This window comes from Anabas testudineus, chromosome 24 (genome assembly GCF_900324465.2).
Source record: "Anabas testudineus chromosome 24, fAnaTes1.2, whole genome shotgun sequence".
Taxonomy (NCBI): Eukaryota; Metazoa; Chordata; class Actinopteri; order Anabantiformes; family Anabantidae; genus Anabas; species Anabas testudineus.
In genome coordinates this window covers 18,949,311-18,968,669 of record NC_046632.1, presented here as the reverse complement: position 1 = coordinate 18,968,669, position 19,359 = coordinate 18,949,311, and the positions used below count along the sequence as shown (strand labels likewise).

Genomic DNA, 19,359 nt, shown 5'->3' with positions numbered 1-19,359 from the left:
AGCGTCTGACTGGGTCAGAGTAACAGGACACGAGTTTGGAGAGACAAGCGTTGTCCTACCTGGTCCACTGGTGGCAGGGGACAGAGGTCCAGATCGGGACCCAGCGGGGGAAGGCGAGGGGGAGGGTGAAGGCCCGGTTCGGGCTGGTGGTGGGAGTCGAGGTGAGACGTGAGGGGAGAAAGGAGAACGTGCTGGAGTCCCCTGGTCGCCCTGAACGCTGCCAGAGCCAGATGCCCCTGAACTCACCGCCGCCTCGGTACCGGTGGGCAAATCGTCAATGGAGCCGGATAAATCCTGAAACACAGAGGAGACACAATAAGTGGTGCAATTATGTGTTGGTATCCACACTGTAACTCAGGAATCTCCTACAAACACAGAGCTCACGTGAGGGAGAATTCATTAAAATGACTTAAAAAAATCATTCTGCAGCAGATGTGTCTTCTAAGTCGGGTCAGAAACAAGAACCAGAACCAGAACAAGCAAAGGGTGGACACAACATGAGGAGATCACGACACATGATGGAGCAACAACACTGACGGAGGTGGAGGCACTGAGCCAAAGACAAGACGCCAATCTAAACTGAGGACAGGGATTCAAGAGAAAGACGAACAAATGGATCCATCATGGTGCTGTGAAACGTATCTGATGAATATTTTGAAATAACCTGTGTAATTATTAAGATTTTAAAACCTTCCCGGTCCGATTCTTGTTCTCGTTTAAGTTGGTGCCGTTCGTTGTTTACGTCTGACTCGTCAGTTAGAAACAGCACAGCTGCTGCTCAGTGAATGACGTCAGCCTCGGTCTTACAGGAGGATCGTTGACTGTTCTCCTAAATGAGCCGAGGATGTGGAAACATCTCAGCTGGAGGACGTTAACAGCCCGACCAAAACCAACAGAACCGAGTGGAAACTCTTTCCGATTCTGCTGATTCTATACGCGTCAGTGTCCTGCTTCAACAGCGAAGGAGAACCAGCTTGTTTCCTGCTGTTGATATAAATGTTAAGCTGGTGTGGTAATAGGAAACACAACCTGTGCAGAACATTTTAGCCTCTTTTAGCTTCTTGTTTGGAGTCTGTGGCACATTCACTGTGTGATGCAGCCGTTTTTATTTTTTATTGAACAAAAGAATCAGAGGTAGTTTGAGTTTGATAACATTTAGCATAAAATATCAGCTCAATGAGTAAATATTTCAATCCAATGCTGTGTTTATGGCTTGTTGCACGATGCAAATGTTCTGAAAGAAACTGAGAAATACAGTAAAAACAAAAATACAGAAAGAGAAGCTCTGAGCAGCTGGGAACACTTTCAGCTCTGAAACGACCCACAGTGACTGTTTCAAACAGTTTCCCACATCTTGACGGTCTCCTGCAGCTCGTGTGATTTATGGTTATAATTAGTGTGTTTCATTAAAGCCTCAGTCTGTAATGTGATGAATTGGTTTCTGGCCTCATCGCTCATTCAGGTTTTTCAGAACGCAGGGCGAACAGAGGAACAGATTTCACTTCACTTCCTCAGAAACTGAATCCTCCTCATCTCGAGTCCTCATCCATCACCAACCCTGCTGACAGACACCCCCCCAGAAGCCTCACCCAAACCTCACCCCCCATCCAACAACAAATTAAACATGGAGGAGTAATCAGCGTAATTGGGAGGAGAGACGTCTGACTCAGAGGTGTCCTTCACCGTCTCCTGTGCACTGACACAACCAGCTGCCGTGACTGGAACCATTCGAATGTTTCCCTCTGTTTTCTGAAGAAACCTTCACTCGAGTGTTCTCACCGTGTTTTGACTTTAATGACATGTAGTGGTTAATAACTGTGTTTGGTACAGACGAGTGTGTGAAGAGTCCTTCAGAGGAGGAGCAGAACACAGCATTCAAGATGGTTCGTGGAGAGAAGGAGAGAAAAGCAGAGTCCAAAGATGGAAGGAGGCGAAAAGAGGGAATCATAGAATGAAAGTAGGAAAGGAAGAGGAGAGAGGGAAAGGACGTGTGAGAAACCTACACAAGGAGAGGAGGTAAGGAAAGTAAGAGAGGAGAGGACAGAGGAGGAGAACTGGGAGCAAATAGGAACAAACAAGAATGGAGCGAGTGATACAGGAGGAGAGAGTGAGAAGGAGCAATAGAGGACAAGAACATGATGAGAGGAAGAGAGGGACAAAAAGGAGGGAGTGTGGGAGGAGGAGCAAAGGAAGGGAGGATGGAGATGAGAACATGAAAAGAAACGAGGGAGGAGGAGATGGAGGAGGAGGAAAGAGAAGGAGCAGCGGAGGGATACGAAACAAGGGGAAGAAGGGAGGAGGAGGTGATGGAGGAGGAGGAAAGAGAAGGAGCAGTGGAGGGATACGAAACAAGGGGAAGAAGGGAGGAGGAGGAGGAGGTGATGGAGGAGGAGGAAAGAGAAGGAGCAGCGGAGGGATACGAAACAAGGGGAAGAAGGGAGGAGGAGGAGGAGGTGATGGAGGAGGAGGAAAGAGAAGGAGCAGCGGAGGGATACGAAACAAGGGGAAGAAGGGAGGAGGAGGAGGAAATGAAAAGAAACGAAGGAGGAGGAGATGGAGGAGGAGGAAAGAGAAGGAGCAGCGTAGGGATACGAAACAAGGGGAAGAAGGGAGGAGGAGGTGATGGAGGAGGAGGAAAGAGAAAGAGCAGCGGAGGGATACGAAACAAGGGGAAGAAGGGAGGAGGAGGAGGAGGTGATGGAGGAGGAGGAAAGAGAAGGAGCAGCGGAGGGATACGAAACAAGGAGAAGAAGGGAGGAGGAGGAAGAAATGAAAAGAAACGAAGGAGGAGGTGATGGAGGAGGAGGAAAGAGAAGGAGCAGCGTAGGGATACGAAACAAGGGGAAGAAGGGAGGAGGAGGAGGAAATGAAAAGAAACGAGGGAGGAGGTGATGGAGGAGGAGGAAAAGAGAAGGAGCAGCCTAGGGATACGAAACAAGGGGAAGAAGGGAGGAGGAGGAGGAAATGAAAAGAAACGAGGGAGGAGGTGATGGAGGAGGAGGAAAGAGAAGGAGCAGCGGAGGGATACGAAACAAGGGGAAGAAGGGAGGAGGAGGAGGAAATGAAAAGAAACGAGGGAGGAGGTGATGGAGGAGGAGGAAATGAAAAGAAACGAGGGAGGAGGTGATGGAGGAGGAGGAAAGAGAAGGAGCAGCGTAGGGATACGAAACAAGGGGAAGAAGGGAGGAGGAGGAGGAAATGAAAAGAAACGAGGGAGGAGGTGATGGAGGAGGAGGAAATGAAAAGAAACGAGGGAGGAGGTGATGGAGGAGGAGGAAATGAAAAGAAACGAGGGAGGAGGTGATGGAGGAGGAGGAAATGAAAAGAAACGAGGGAGGAGGTGATGGAGGAGGAGGAAAGAGAAGGAGCAGCGTAGGGATACGAAACAAGGGGAAGAAGGGAGGAGGAGGAAATGAAAAGAAACGAGGGAGGAGGTGATGGAGGAGGAGGAAATGAAAAGAAACGAGGGAGGAGGTGATGGAGGAGGAGGAAAGAGAAGGAGCAGCGGAGGGATACGAAACAAGGGGAAGAAGGGAGGAGGAGGAAAAGAGAAGAAACGAGGGAGGAGGTGATGGAGGAGGAGGAAAGAGAAGGAGCAGCGGAGGGATACGAAACAAGGGGAAGAAGGGAGGAGGAGGAGGAAATGAAAAGAAACGAAGGAGGAGGTGATGGAGGAGGAGGAAAAGAGAAGAAACGAGGGAGGAGGTGATGGAGGAGGAGGAAAGAGAAGGAGCAGCGGAGGGATACGAAACAAGGGGAAGAAGGGAGGAGGAGGAGGAAATGAAAAGAAACGAAGGAGGAGGTGATGGAGGAGGAGGAAATGAAAAGAAACGAGGGAGGAGGTGATGGAGGAGGAGGAAAGAGAAGGAGCAGCGGAGGGATACGAAACAAGGGGAAGAAGGGAGGAGGAGGAAATGAAAAGAAACGAGGGAGGAGGTGATGGAGGAGGAGGAAAGAGAAGATGAAAAAAAAACCCACTGCACTGAAAGCCCCGCCCCTGGGCCTAAGGCCAGCCAATCACAGGCCAGTATCCTTGCTCCCTCCTCCCCTTGCCAACAGTTCAGCCAATCAACTGCCGCGCTGCCTCAGTCTAATTATACAGAAAGAGCAGCCTTACTCAACCTTTCCTCCTCTTCCTCACCTCCCTCTCTGCTATCTCCTCCTATCTGTCCTCCCACCCTCCCCTTTTCTTCCTCCTTCATCCTTGTCCTATATTTTTACTGTTCACTCATCTCTTCCTCCTTATCTCCAATGCCTATTCTCCTCTTCTATCCCTCCTTTTCCCCCATCCTCCCTTCTTCCACCTCATTTTTATATTTTCCCTTGGTTTCGTCGCCTTTTATCCTTTTTCTCACCACATCCATCCTCCTTGTCTTCTTTATGCTTTCATCTCTTCTTCCTTGGAAAGGAGACAATGAAGGAGAGAGGAAAGGAAGACAATGGAATGAAGAGAAAGAAGACAAGAGGAAAAGGCGAGGAGGAGGGAGGATGATATAGAGTAAGAAAAAATGCAGAGGAAGAGGAGGAAGACAGGACAATAAAGGAGGAGTGAGGAGAGAAGGAGAGAAAAAAGAGGACGAAAAAGGAGGCAAACAAGGAGGAAACCATGAGGGTGAAGGAAGAGGAGGAAAGAGACAACAAGGGAAGGAAGTTAGGAAAAAAACACTAGGAAGTGGGGAGGGTTTTCTAGTCTCTCTCCTGTCTTACTCTTCCTTTCCTAATGTCCTCACCTTGTGCTCTTCCCCCCTTCCCTCTCCACCTCTTCCTCCCTCTGTATCTTTCTTCTCCTTTCATTCGTCCTCTGCTCCATCACCTTTGTTTCCTCTCTTGGCTTCTCCTTTCTCCTCCCTCCTTCTGAAATTTCTTTTAGCATCTGTTTCTCCTCTCTACTTCCTTCATGACACTCCTCCTGTCCTTGTCCTCTTTTCCCCTCCTTCCTTTCTCCTCCATCACCTCCTCTAAATACACCCTCCATCCCCTCCCATACCTTATCCTGTATCCTTTTCCTTCCCTCCATTACTTCTTCTTGTTTTCTTGTCCTCCTCCTCTCTCCCTTTCCTCTCCCACTTTTCCTTCTCCCTCTGCTCTAATCATTTATATTTTTAGGTTGATTTTGCTCTCCATGCTCTCCCCCTCCTCCTGTCCTCCTTTAATCAGCCTATACACTCATTCCCTGCTCTCGTCCTCCGTTATGTAGCAGTTGCCGTTTGTTCATTCACATATTTCTGTTGGCTCTGCAGCGACGTGTCGACCACACACAAACCTTCAAATGTACAGTAACAGCTGCAGCAGAGTCTGAAAACCAGGCAACACAAACAGTGTTGGAGAAACACGACCACAGAGAGGGAAACATCTTCACCGAGATGCAAGCTGAAAGTCTGCTTCAATAACATAGGAAATATATGATCTTTGTGCGACTGTGGTTCATGGAAAATCTGGAGATGTAATTATGTACAAGCTCATTTCTGAATAAGTCGGGACAATTTAACATTGCAGATCATTTGGTAATTTCATCATTTATCATTTATAATCTCATTAAAGAGAAAGAGAATCTGAAGAAATCTCTGTAACCGTGGGACAAGGTCAAAAATCAGGCCTGCAGGCATCACTGTATTAAAACAGACATGACTCTGTAGTGGAAATCTCTGCAGGGGCTCAGCAACTGTTAGTGAACACAACTCATTGCTGCATCTACAAATGCAGATAACAAACTCCCCCATGCACAAAAGAAAACATATATAAACAGGATCCGGAAACGGCACCTCATCAAATAAACTAAAAACTGACGAGTGGGGCAGCAGCTCATGCCGTGTCAATCATAAAGCTCACACATAAAGAAAAGTGCTAATCTGAGATTTCTGGGATAAAATTCACAGGCGTCAGGGAGCCACTTTAAATATGACACCACTGTGAGAGAGGCGAACAGCAGGTTGGGTTCTGGATAAGGAAACTAAGACACAAATGCAAAACATTTGCTGTCCCTCTTCTTTTAATTTCATCCTTTTTAAAGAGACAAGATGATACCGAACAGCTGATGAGGAACATTGTAGACTTTGGAGTGAAGTAATTGAAGCGTCTGTGAGGCCTTCGCGTGCAGCTGAGTTCTGCTGTTTTTTTTATTTTCTCTTCCTGCCTGTCTGCTCTCAGCCTGTCGCCATGGCAACTGCATCAGCACCCTGACTTCAAAAAGGATGCTCCGAAAGAGAAAAAGGAAAAAAAAAAAACAGGATGGCAGCAGGATAACAGATAAAGGGAGGGAAAGAGAAAGGAATGAGAAAGACAGAAGGAAGACAGAGACGGACGAAGGAAACAGCAGCCAGTTTACAGAGAACGAGACAGAGGTACAAAGATAGAAACAAGAAAATTAAAGGAGAAGCAGAGAGAAGAAGCAGTGGGCAGAAAGAGGAGTCAGAGCTGAGGTGAAGGTTTCCTAACAGGATGAGACATCTGCAACTAAACTGGAAACCATGAAACGAGGCACAAGACGAGGGACGGAGTACGACAGTGTGAATGTAAAGTTTGATTCAGCAACCTGTGCAAACACTAACTGTAGCTCCTGAAGAGTAACTGCTTCCTCCAAAATATCTGATTCAACAGTAAATTGAGCTGCTTCACAGTTAATAAGAAGCTTTTTCCATTTAGAAACATTCTCAGAAGTCAGACGGAAATAGGCAAATTCAAGATACAGCCTCCTGGGGCAGCCATCGAGGGAAACTCACTGGCAGGCTGGATGGTCTCTCCTGTTGACTCAGACTCATGTCCTCGTGGTTTGGTTTCCCAGGAGTCATAGCAGCAGACTGGCCGCGGCCCCCGTACGCCTCCTGTGGTACCTCCTGCATCGAGACAGAGATGTACAGTTTAAACTACAAACCAGTGGGAGCTGCTGTAGGGGAGGTCCGGGATTGTTTCTAGTCATTAACATGTTATTTGTTCCAGATGGATTTTAGTGTCTGGGAGAAACTGAAGCAGAAACCAGTGAGAAACCCTCTGCTGTCTACACACAACCTTCAACAGCAGTTTCCTTTCCTTCATCTCTCAGAGTTAATTAAGTCTGTCAGAGTTGCAGGGACTCAGGGGAAATCCGGCTTTATGTTACTGTGATTGGACTTTCATCAATGTTCCAGTTTTTCTAGTGCTCTGAGAAACACACCTGAGAATATCACCTGCCAAGTCACTGTATGAAATGTTAGCTGGAGCAGTGACTGTGAGGAGAGCTGTGGTAATGGATTCTTAAAAAATACTGTTCACTAGTTTGTGGTTTTTATTTTAATAACTGATCTCACTCTGCTGGGGTGCAGAGAGAGACACCGATGAGTTAAAAGAGATCAATTTCTGATTCTTTGTGCTGTTTCACATTTTCGACAGTTTTAAACTTTCAGTCGTACTTGTTGTGGCAGTGGGCGGGGCTGCATGTACGGCGGCTGGCTGGGAGCGGCAGGCTGCTGCTGTGGAGGGCTGAAGTACGGAGGCTGACCCGGCTGACAGTACCCCCCCATGTTCTGCTGCTGCTGCTGCTGCTGCTGCTGCTGCTGCTGCTGCTGCTGCTGCTGCTGCTGAGCGTACTGAGAACCCATCTGAGAAGAAGAAGAGAGAAACATCAGGAAAATGTGTTGTCATCAGAGAATAAATGATAAAGGATTTTAATTAGATTAAATAAAACTGGTCACACACTGTGACACACGTTCAGACAGTCCGTCAGACAAATGGACCTGTTCTTCCTGTACCTGAGCAGTCAAATTACAAACAAAAACCAACAGTAAGGTTGTTAAAACATTCATTTAAGGGAAGCATGCAGAGATACTTGATATTCACGCGGCTCTGTTGGCAGTAACAGTGAAGCTTTCTTAGAATCTGGACAGTGACACGATCTGTGCAAATACAAACTCCACAGCAGACAAGCTTTAAACACCTGCAGACTGACAGCTGATCCAGCTGTGATCCAGCTGTGATCCAGCAGGCGACTCTCTGTGGGTTACATTTGAGTTATTTACAACATACTGTGTCATTATTAATCTTTTGTTTTTGGACTAGGTCCTAGTTTGGATGTTTCGGCCGGTTACTGCTGCATTCCTTATGGTCCCAGTTTCCCACCTTCTAATGGCCACTTCAAGCAGCAAAACACTCCAAGTCACAAAGCAAAGGTCATGTGAACCCGTCTCAATAGATATTTTCAGAAAAATACTGAATCCAGAATGTGGATGAGGTGGAAAAGAAAACTCACAGCTGGTAAATCTTAGGAAATACTGTGAAGTAATTACATCAACAAGCAGAAGTGTTCCTAATAAAGTGGTCATCTGTACTGTTGGTGAGACATTATCTCATATCAGTCTGTCCAGGATCTGAATAATAATTATAATATATAATCTCTTGAGTTTCTACTAGTGAAACAAGCTGAGACACACATTGTGCAGTTTTCCTGGAAAGTGACCTATATCTGTAATTTCCCGAGAATCTCTGACTTCCCCTGAGAACCCGTTGTCTGACTGTTTCTGTTGGAAACAAACCTCCCACAGCTCCATGATTCATATTCTATACTAGTGTTTAGTTCATTAACAGCTGCAGGGAACTCTGTATAGTACAGTCTGTTTCACCGGAGAATCATCAACATTTTCATTTTTATTTTAAAATATAAAGTAAAATCACCCCTTTGTCTCTGAGATATGTTGTTTATGGATATAACTCGAACAACCGAGTCCTAACACCTATAAGTGAGCAGCGTAGTACTTCATGTTTGTTGGCTGAAATAAGGTCCTCCTACACTTTTAATACAATATCCCAGAAACCTGAGATGTCGCTGTGGGGGGACCTACCACTTGTCTTTGTGTGCAGCTGCTACTCTAGTGTGCTGCATCCAGGGGTAGGGGAAAGTAGTTCTTTTGTGTTTCAAAAAGTCCCAGCCCAGAAAAAAAACATGAACACTTCTAGACCAGTGTGCATAAAGAAGAGGCATTTGTAGAAGAGGTGAAACCTAATTACAGATTGGAAGTTTAGTGTTGGCGTCGCTGAACTCGTGAAACTGTGGTGCAGTTTGTTCATAGCCCAACTTTAACTTCTGGTGATGCTAAAGTCCCGGTTCCATCCCTACAGCAGAGAATTATGTCACCGTACTGTTGTCGTCTAATCTAAAGAGTGTGAGCTCTTTTAACACCTGGGGTGTGTCTCTGTCTTTGTCTGTCACAGTAATGGCAGAAGTCTCCGTTATGTAAACGTTATCATGTTGTGGGTTTACTCAGCCATCGCAGGACAGTTATGAAGGTTTGTCCGTCCTCAAAGGAGCAGAATTCCTCACATTTAATCTATGTTAAAGTCGTCACTGTCATTACTTAACGTTATTTAGTTTTATAACATCCACAGTACAGCAGTAGGCGCGTAGTGTTTCTATCACAAACTGCTTATGAGTTAATCAGTTTTAGTAACTACTGAGTTTATACTGTAAACTGATAATAAATAAACCAGTAGTGTTACTGTTGTAGCTTGTTTTGCTGCAGTCTTTAGTTCAGACTTGTTTAAAGTGTTGTGAAATCAGAAAGGACCCAGACAAGAGACAAACACGTTACATAACGAGGTGCATGTCTGAGTGACCTACTGAATACTTTAACTACAGCATGTGTCACCTACTGCTCTCTGCTACACTCACACAAACAGGTCATATTAAACCTCTACACCAGCTTAAAATAGGTGCAACACACACAGGTTTAAAGACTTCCACAGACCTTCGCTGTCAGATCATTATCCCCCACACGCTCTCCCCGGGAATGAAAAACTGCCAGGAAACGCAATAAGAGGCAACCTGTCTGCAATCTGTGAGAACTGGAGCTGTGAGCGGCTGCGCTCCAAGAGCTGGGGATTAACGGCCTTGCTCAAGAGCACCTCAGAAGCCGCTCAGCAACACTGGTGTAACATCAACGTGGTGATGAAAGCAGGTGTCAGCCATGAACCAGACTGACAGAACGTGGTCAAATAAAATGCAACGTAGAACAAAGGTCGCAAACTCTAAAGGTTAAATGATGAATTGATGTGTTTTTAGAATCAGTTTAAAGTGAAACCAGCAGCTGGTCTTCGAGTCCTGATCCTCCACTGACTGAGTTTATGTGTTTGTTGGACTGATGATGGATCATTTTATCCCTCAGAAAAGAAAAGGGTTTTGTATTTGTTCACTAAGTAAATGCAAATCTCTCACTTTTATTAAGAATAAATCTTCCAGGTTATTTGATAAAAGACTACAACAGAAACAGATGATTTACCAAGAGGAAAACACACAGACGTCCTGGACAGAAAAGAGGAGCTCAGATGACTAGAGTCAGACGTCCTCATAAGACGAGGAAACCGTGGCAAACACAGGTCACAACCCTGCTGGTGCTGCAGCTGCTCTCTGTCACTGCTGTAGTGTGCATGTGAAATATTATGTGTGCACAACGGAAACAGACCGAGTCCAGACTGGGAGACTGTTAAAATCCAGTGATTCACTAAATGACTAAACCCAGTGTAGAAAACATTCATGTTGCTCCAGAGCTGACGCTGCATTTACTGCTTCACATGAAAACATGGTTTCAGCTTCACTAACGAACATTAACTCTGTGAGAAACCTGTCGGTTAAAGACTGTTTGTGAGGGAAGAATAGTGTTTACTATTAATTCATTGTTAATTATATTATATTTTAAACATGTACATCAACAGTTGTCAATATAAATAATAATTAAAAAAGGAACATCTGTGGACAGGAAACCACCTGAAACCTGAATTGATCTAACCAGCACAGAGGGGGGAGCACATCCTAGACTGGTCCACATCCAATTTCATCTGGACGCAGAGAGTTAATAAAGGAAGAGTCCCGGGGCCATCTGGGGCCTCGCTCAGATAAAAGTCATTACATTTCCTCTTGGCCTCTGTGGCTGTCTTCATCTGAGCAGAGACGACGGCACTGACAAGATCCCTCGAGCTGAACAAAAAAAATAAGTCTGTCAACCTGTAATGATGTAATAACGTGGCTGTTTCTTGGTGATGACAATCTTTCTCTGGAGGAATCTGTGAGACAACATCAGAGGAGTGTCAGGGGAAAAGGCTGCAGGGTAGAAACAGTGATGTGAGTAATCTACGAGCTGACAACAGCAGAGCCAGGAGAGAAGAAGCTACAGAGGATTCACCTGGAATCAGCCAGGATTCCTCAAGGTTTCAAAATTATGTTTGGTAATTTAACTTCAACTGGAAGGTTGAAAGAAAACAGAGACAAGACCTGAAAGTGTCGCAACGAAGATCCAAACAAGCAAGATTACAAAGGGAACACATCGTAAACAAGAGCAGAGAGTGATGACGCACCATGATTATTTTATCTTCTATTATAGTCCTAACATCTGATTTAAATTTAAATAAAGGAACATTTAAACTAAACTTTTATGTTATGTACCACATATAAAATAACCCCAACTACAGTGGGATGATATTAAAGAAGAAATCATAATTTACTGGTAAATGATCTGTTTCACAGTTTAAAAGCTTCGTTTCCACCGCTGTCCATTTATCTTAAATAAACAACGAGCGATTTGTCTTTGTTCTGGTCAGAGTCTTGTAGGATTTGCAGCATCATCTCCTGCCCAGACTTTCAGCCATAACGGACCATTTGCTCTGTGCTGTGGTCACAGTGCTAACTCAATGTTAATGTGTGTGCTTTGGATTTACTTGTTTGCCAACGCACTCATGTAGACAACAGGAGTTTTATCACTACTGGTTCACATCCTTGTGCACTTTATATAAGTGTATATATAAGTTTTATATACAGGGTTCATTAAGTTACTTAAATCAGGCTTTTTTAATGAGAATGATGAGTTCATGTTGAGATTATATGATGCTGCTGTCAGTTGAACGCGGTGTTGCACCTCACGTAAGCGTAGTGTTAATTTCTGACGACCTCCATAATCACCGCTCCAAATCAGTGAAGTCATGAGGTTGTCATAATGCAAATGCACAGTTAAAGGTGTATACCAGACTTAAAACTGACCGCCGGTGGAAACTATAAGTTCGGTTTGTCCAGATTCTGGAGCTGGAGTTTTTTTTTTTTTTTAAATATTAAGTGAAATCATTAATGTTAAACAGAAAAATAATGCTGCTAATTTTCTGTTGATCAAATGATTAAACATCATCACTGAAACTGATTTTGTCAGATATAGAAAAACAATAAGCTGCTGTACATTTTTGTTTGGCCTCACTTCATCTGGTAGTGCAGTTTCCTGGTACAATAAAGATACTCAGACTGAGGTTTACTATCTGGCAGTAAAATGTAAACATATGTTGTCTTCTGACTGTGCTGCAGCAGTGGTTCGACAGGTTTCTATTTTTACACCTTCATCCAGGAAACTTGTCACCAAAAGAATGGATTGTTACTGGCTGGAGTTTTTATTCTGGTTTTAAATTACCCAGGGTCTGATTCGAGCTGCTGCAGAAATACAGCCCTCTGTTTTCACATGTGACCTATCACAGGCAGCATCATTTGTCAGTAAACACAACCTGGAGGTGCCCGTCTGCTTTCAGCAGCATCAGACCCAAACCAGCAGCAGTCTGGAGTCTAAAAATAGCCTGAGCCCAGTCTGCACCAGGAATAGCCTGACCCGGCCTGGCCCTGTGTGCAGCAGCCGTGTGGTCTGACAGCATCAGCAGCTGTGTTGTCCTCAGAGCGACAGAGCGAGGTGGTGAATCAGCTGCGTGAAGCAACAACCAGCTCAAACTGTTTGAATAGAAGTGTGGGTCCTGATGGTTGTTAAGTCACCTGAGGGGGGGCATCAGAGCAGTGTTGTACATGACAGTGAGAGGTGGTCACTCCAGTTCGGTTTAGATGGTAAATGTTCTGCACTTATATAGCGCTTTTCTACCTAGCTGGTACTCAAAGCGCTTTACACTGCACCTCATCCACCCATTCACACACACACTCACACACCGATGGCAGAGCTGCAATGCAGCTGACCTGACTCACCGAGGGCAACTTCGGGTTCAGTATGTTGCCCAAAGACACTTTGGCATGTGACAGAAGGAGCTCGGAATCAGACCACCGATCCTATTGATCCACAGACACCCCACACACACTGCAGACACTCCACTGTTCTGCTTCAACACCCAGTGCCTCAGTGTGTTGCTGGGTTTGAAACTTACAGGGTTGCAGTTACAGTTTTCCAGACTCATCAGGAACTGATTGGATCTTTTTATTTTGGACAGACACATGTGATTCCTTATGTCCACACAGGTTGGAGAAGTGTGTGAGGTCTGGTAGGAACGTTTTCAGCCTGGTGGTGTAGGGTTGTTTGTGGCCTTTCAGATGAGAGGTGAAATCCAGAATCTCCACAGTCTTTAAAATCAAGTGAATTCATCCCAGTATGAAAATTACTTTCATTCTTTCATCACACACCAATTTTTGATCTGGGGTCTGCATCACAACAACATCTTCTTACGTTTCTGCACTAAACAACCTAAACTGACGTCAATGTGAAAAGACAAATGGAAAAACCTTTCCTGCTTTGCTGCAGTCGTTCAGAGAACATCACGAGATATAAGCAGTTCCACACAGATATGAGTTTGGTCTTTTTTGTAGTTTTTCTTTCTGGACAGAGCGTCTCCTACCTGTTGTTGAGGGTACTGCATCCCTGCCATCCCCATCTGCCCTCTGCCAGGCATCCCCATCGGGTATCTGTGGGGAGAAGGGGAGCCGTAGGGCTGGCCAGGGTACGGCGCCGCCTGCTGCTGCTGCTGCTGGGAGTACGGGTTGGTGCTCATACCGTAAAGCTGAGAGCGCTTCATTGCCATCGGGTCCATGGACGGCACCTAACAGGAAAAAAAAGTAATGGATTACCACTACATTTACTCAAGCACTGTATTTAAGTACAGTTCTGTTTTATGCTACTTCCTACCAGCGCTATTATCACAAACATTTTCATAACCAAAGATCAAATCATTCATCCAAAGAAAAAATAAAATTAAAAGAGGAATTTATGAGGAATCCAAAAGCCTGGGAGGCCACTTTAAAACAGAGTCAACAGTCACGCCTGGGTACGCTTTAATATTCACACACTGTGTTTGACACACTGACATAATAAGAGGAGAAAAAAGTGAGTCAGTGAGAACAGATGTTTCACTGCTGCTCAGACGGCTGCAGCTAAAAATAGAAACCATTTATGGATTTCACACACGAGGAAAAAAAAAAGAACCAGACACTTAATCCTGTTTTTTCTTTTTTCTGTGGATGACACATTTCCATCAGTCAGCTGAAGAGAGTAAATAAACATAAAAATACTCTGGAGCTCTGCCAAGTCCACACAGCTGGTTGTAGTTAGACAGGAAGATGAAGCTGGATCGATGATCCAGGTGTAAACACAAGAAGAGAGACAGAGCTGTCGATGGCGCTCAGCACAAGATCTGACAGATTCTCCTGCAAGTACTTTTACGTAAAGTTTAATATTTCCATTATATCTTTTTACTCCTCCACGTGTATCTGACAGCTTTAGTTACTCTGCAGATACAGATGGTTAAAAGTAAACCTGCAGAACTAACAATTGTGGACGTTTTATTAAGTATTATTATAATAAGTTTTGTTTTTTCAGATACTTAAGTACTTCAACTTGAGTAAAGGTACTTTTGCTTGTAGTGAAGTATTTGTTTAACCAAGTACTTGCATTTCCATTTGAGTTGGTTAACTTGTACCACAGAAGTAGCAGGAATCTGTTCAGGTGCAGTGTAAACAGCAGGTCGCCCACATTTTGGAAGTGTTCAGAGCCTAAAACACAATCACTATAGAAAACTGAGAAAATAGACTCAAGGTACAAAACTACAATTTTGGGTAACTCCTTTTCCCACCACAGTATCTTTAAATGTCATGTCTTTGTCCTGTACAGTAAAAGGAAAATATGAACTTGATGGTGTGTTGAAAATCTGACATTTTGCAACTACTACTACTACTAATAATAATAATAATAATAAAGTATACATTAATGACTATTTTCAGAATTAGTTGATCAATTTGTTATTTTCTTGATTGATCATTTGGTAAAATATAAAATTGTGACTTTTTTTTATTTATAAACACAAATATTTTCTGTTTATTGTGAAGTGAAACAGAAAAACTGCAAATATTCATGTTGAAGCACTTAGAAGAAACCATTTTAGTCTTCTTTCAACAATTGTCCTGCCTTCAGAGAGGACACGACAGTGATCACATCGTGGTTGATGGTTCGATTCCTGGCCACATATCAAAGTGTCCCTGGGGAAGACACTGAACCCAAAACCCGTGGCTGCCTGCCCATAAGACAAGCGGTTAAATAAAGTAAAAGTATAATTATTCATATTATTAGTCATTAGTAATTAGCAAAAGTTGTATCAAGCTCTGCTGTTTGCAACCAGAGCTTCAGTTATTATAAAGAAAACTAATTTACTAATACTGTGATTCTGTCTGATCCAAGCAAAAACACCTAAAATCCAAAAGTTCTACATTCACATATGTGAGAATTTCCTGTTTCACTGTAATAAACTAAATCTTTCTTCCCTATTTCACAGTCATGTCTCATGAAACTGAAACATTTCTTCTCATGGTACTTTGCTTTTAGTGCAATCAACTGATAATTATTTAGCAGACCAACAAAAAAGATATTTACTTTTATTTAGGTGCTGCACAAATAAAGATGACTATTATGTCTTTTGTTCTGTGTGTCTTTTGATTTTGCTCAAATCAAACAGGACATCTTAAGGTCTCAGCTGGTTTCACTATTTCCACTCTTTCAAATGTTCATCAAAAAACTTACTGACAGATTCATCAATGATTCCAATTATCAGCAAAAACCACCTTCCATCCTCCTATCACAGTAAAACATGACATTCAGAAGTCTTCACAGTCTGTAAGTTGACATTATTCATCTTATCGTGTCCCTGACATGAAGCAGGAATGACCGGTGACAGGAGCGACCCCCCGGCCGAGGCCTCCTGCAGGCCCGGGCTGCTGTGCGAGGGGGCAGCTGGGGCAGCCTCCTGGACACTGAGCTCCGGTGTTGTGCCGCTGGTAACGGGCACATGGCTAATCTGCATGTGTGAAGGTCAGCGCTCCAGTGTGGAGATGGGGCCATAATGGGCTCCCTGCCAACAAAGACCAGGCCGGATCACGGTCTAGGAGCCAGACCGAGGCGGATCAGCAGCAACAGCAGAGACCGCAAGTCAGAGAGCAACAGAAGAAGCAACAGAAGAAGCAACAGAAGAAGCAACAGAAGAAGCAACTTAACGTGCAACAACACCGCAAATGACTTCAGAGGAGATCATTAGCATATGTGAAGCAATTAGTAGATGTCAGGGCTGAAAGGAGCTGTCAAAAAACAACAGGAAGCCGCTAACTGTCAGCTGCTGCCACTTAATGTCAGTGCTCTCTGACTTTTATTCACCATAAACTGCTCATTATATCCACGGTGCTTTTCTCAGTGATTACTGCGAGTTGCTTTCGGTTGCATGATGCAAATTCTTCGGGCCTGTGCGGCTCGACTAGCTACATGCTAACGCTAGCCTAGCTTAACAGGCTAAAAACGGAGTCACCTTGGACACAGAATCGAAACCCTGACTCTACTGAAAAGTGTGGTTTTAATTTGTAATGTTGATACAGTAAACACATTAAAGACGACTGTTGGTTTCCTAAATAGTCACAACTGTTCAAATCTATGTGTCGAGCTCTGTAACAGACGTTTATCTGCAGTGGAAATTGAAACATACACCTAGCTCAGCAGCTAACTGACGTTAGCATGTCGGCTAGCAGGTTAGCCGTAATTCGATTCATATCTCCCGTTAGTGTGGCGAATTTATCAGCGGCCAACAACCGTGGACCGGGATTTATTAAGGCGTTATTCACCTGAGATCTGCCGCTGCCCTGCCCGTTGTTCCCCGGGCTCATGGTCGGGTGATTTCTTTGTTGTCCTCCCCAGCCGTGACTAGCCGAGCCGTACTGGGAGCCCACGTCTTTAGCCAGCCCCATGCTCGGCTGTGGCGCGTTAGGGTGGTTATATTCGGCGTATCCACTTCCATAGCCCCGCATCATCGGGCTCGGAGACGTCAATAACTGGTTCAAAGTCGGTGTAGCTCCCGACGGGTGCTGCTGCTGCTGACCCTGTCCGGGAAACCGCTGAAATCCTGCACCGTTTCCGCCGCCGACACCTCCACCTCCAGCCGGGGAGCTGGTAGCAGCCATAGCCGCTTTGGCCGAGGCGCCGCTGCCCGGGCCCATCAGGCTATTCCCCTGGCGTGAGGGGCTCATCATGCCTCCGTAGCCACCATTCCCGAAGCCAGCTCGGTAGTTCGGGTAGTGGTTGTACGGGCTGCTGTTGCTGAACCCTTCGTGCGAGTTCTGAACCTGATCCATAGTGTTGTGTACCGAAAGAGCCGCTGTTACCCCAGTCCCTGGGCTTTGTTGTCCGCCATGTTGATCAAAGCAAGGCCCTCCTCTTCCATTCCCATAATAATGATTAAACTCGGAGCTGGTCCCAGTCGGAGGAGGGTTGTTGCTGGTGGTGTTGGTGGCTGATCCCAGGCTGGCATCCATCCGCTCCTCCTCCTCCTCGCCTGTATTCAGCTGGTGTTGGTGATGGCGCTGCTCTGCTCGGCTGTTCCCCGGCAGGTCGAGGTTTCCTTTGCCCCCATGATGCTCCTCTCCCCGCGGGTCCCCCCGGTCCTGCTGGCTGCTGCTGCTGCTGTTATTGTTGTTGTTTATGGTGCTGTGGGTGGTGTGGGTGGTGTGGGTGGTGTGGCTTTGCCTCTGGAGCTGCTGCTGGACAAACTGACTGAACGGCGGAGGTGTGTGGTGGTGGGATGATGATGAGGATGATGATGGAGGTGGAGGAGGAGGTCCAACACCAGCAGCACCAGCAGCACCAGCTCCGCCGCCGCAGCCGAGGTTTTCCACTGTCTGTCCACCGAGCATCCCCGTCTCCGTGTCGGCCACAACAGAAACGAACCCCGGCCTTTTCTGTGCGCTTCCCCTCCTCGGTTCACTTTCTCCAGCGGTGGTTTTCATGCTCCCCGGATCCCGCTTCGGGCTCGGGTCCGCTTCAGGGTGCACATTATTCATGCTCATGCGGATGGTGCAGCTCCAGGAGAACCACCAGTGCTCCCAGTTTGAAAGTTGGGAATCTCTTTGAATAGCAACGACACCGGGGCTGATGGCAGGTGCGTAGCCATGGTCAGGTGCACAAGTCCCGGTCACTTGTACCAGGTGGAGCAGAGATGACCACAGCGTACAGTTTAGTTTAAAGATAATTTATAGGTCCATTAGTATTTGGTCAGTGAGGTGTCTGACTTCCATAAACTATGTCCTCATCAAACCCTTGTGCAGTAGTTTATTCTAAAGCTGTAACTAAACTTAATTAGTACAAATCCTCCATCAGTGTTTCCCAAAGCCTGGAGTGATAACTTTCTTTGACCAGCACCAAATTCTTCACACATCAACTATCAAATCAGTGATTTTCTACTTGATTACTCAGTAGTTGTACTTTTCTAAGTACCGTGAGCTATATTTGTTTTTCTTAATATTTTCTGCTCCACTGTGTTAATGTGATAACTGTCACTGTTTTTCAGAATCTGATTAATAAAATCAAACATGTTCATCCCTGGTGTGAAATGTGTTACTTTTTAAAAACACAAATCCAAAGTGGCAGCAGCACACAAGCTCAGTGTTCAAGTGAAAGTTAAAGTACTACTACCTAAAACAGTAGAAGTCATTTACAAATTCCACTGAGAGATTTACCGTATTTTCACCAGTGCAGAACATGATGCTGTTGATAACATGAATGTTTGAGTCTGGATCAGCTGTTCTTCAGAAGTCTACAGCAGAAGAACTAAGAGATGGTTCAGAGTCACCTGATCCATCTCTAACTATAAGATTTATAAAAAAAGGAAAGTTTGAAGTCTAGTCTTAAATGTAGAGAGGGTGTCTGCCTCCAGAAGCTGAACTGGGAGCTGGTTCCACAGGAGAGGGCCTTGGTAGCTAAAGGTTCTGCCTCCCATTCTACATTTGGAAACTCTAGGAACCACAAGTAAACCTGCAGCCTGAGAACGGAGAGTTCTGCTTGGAAGATAAGGAACTATGAGTTCTTTAAGATAAGATGGAGCCTGATTATTAAGTGATTTATAAGTGAGGAGAAGAATTTTAAATTCAATTGTGGATTTAACAGGGAGCCAATGGAGAGAAGCTAACGTAGGAGAAATATGATCTCTCTTACTAATTCCAATCAGAACTCTGGCTGCAGCATTTTGGATTAACTGGAAATATTACGTGAATATAAACTCAAACACATGGAGCTCAAGTAGCTCACAGAACTCACTGGATCTATGAAAACTATGAAATCACAGAAAACA

At 44.9% G+C, this 19,359-nt stretch overlaps 1 protein-coding gene across 1 annotated transcript in view; it reads right to left on the bottom strand.

Moving 5' to 3' along the window:
- The window catches only part of LOC113149777 (AT-rich interactive domain-containing protein 1B-like), a 36,323-nt gene extending 17,868 nt beyond the window's left edge, over nucleotides 1-18,455 (bottom strand). Inside the window, 5 exon segments of the mRNA XM_026342048.1 lie at nucleotides 60-294; nucleotides 6,720-6,833; nucleotides 7,386-7,574; nucleotides 13,606-13,806; nucleotides 16,862-18,455. Coding sequence (XP_026197833.1) covers nucleotides 60-294; nucleotides 6,720-6,833; nucleotides 7,386-7,574; nucleotides 13,606-13,806; nucleotides 16,862-18,079 — 1,957 coding nt within the window. The 5' untranslated portion in view covers nucleotides 18,080-18,455.
- Nucleotides 18,456-19,359: the final 904 nt, after the last annotated feature.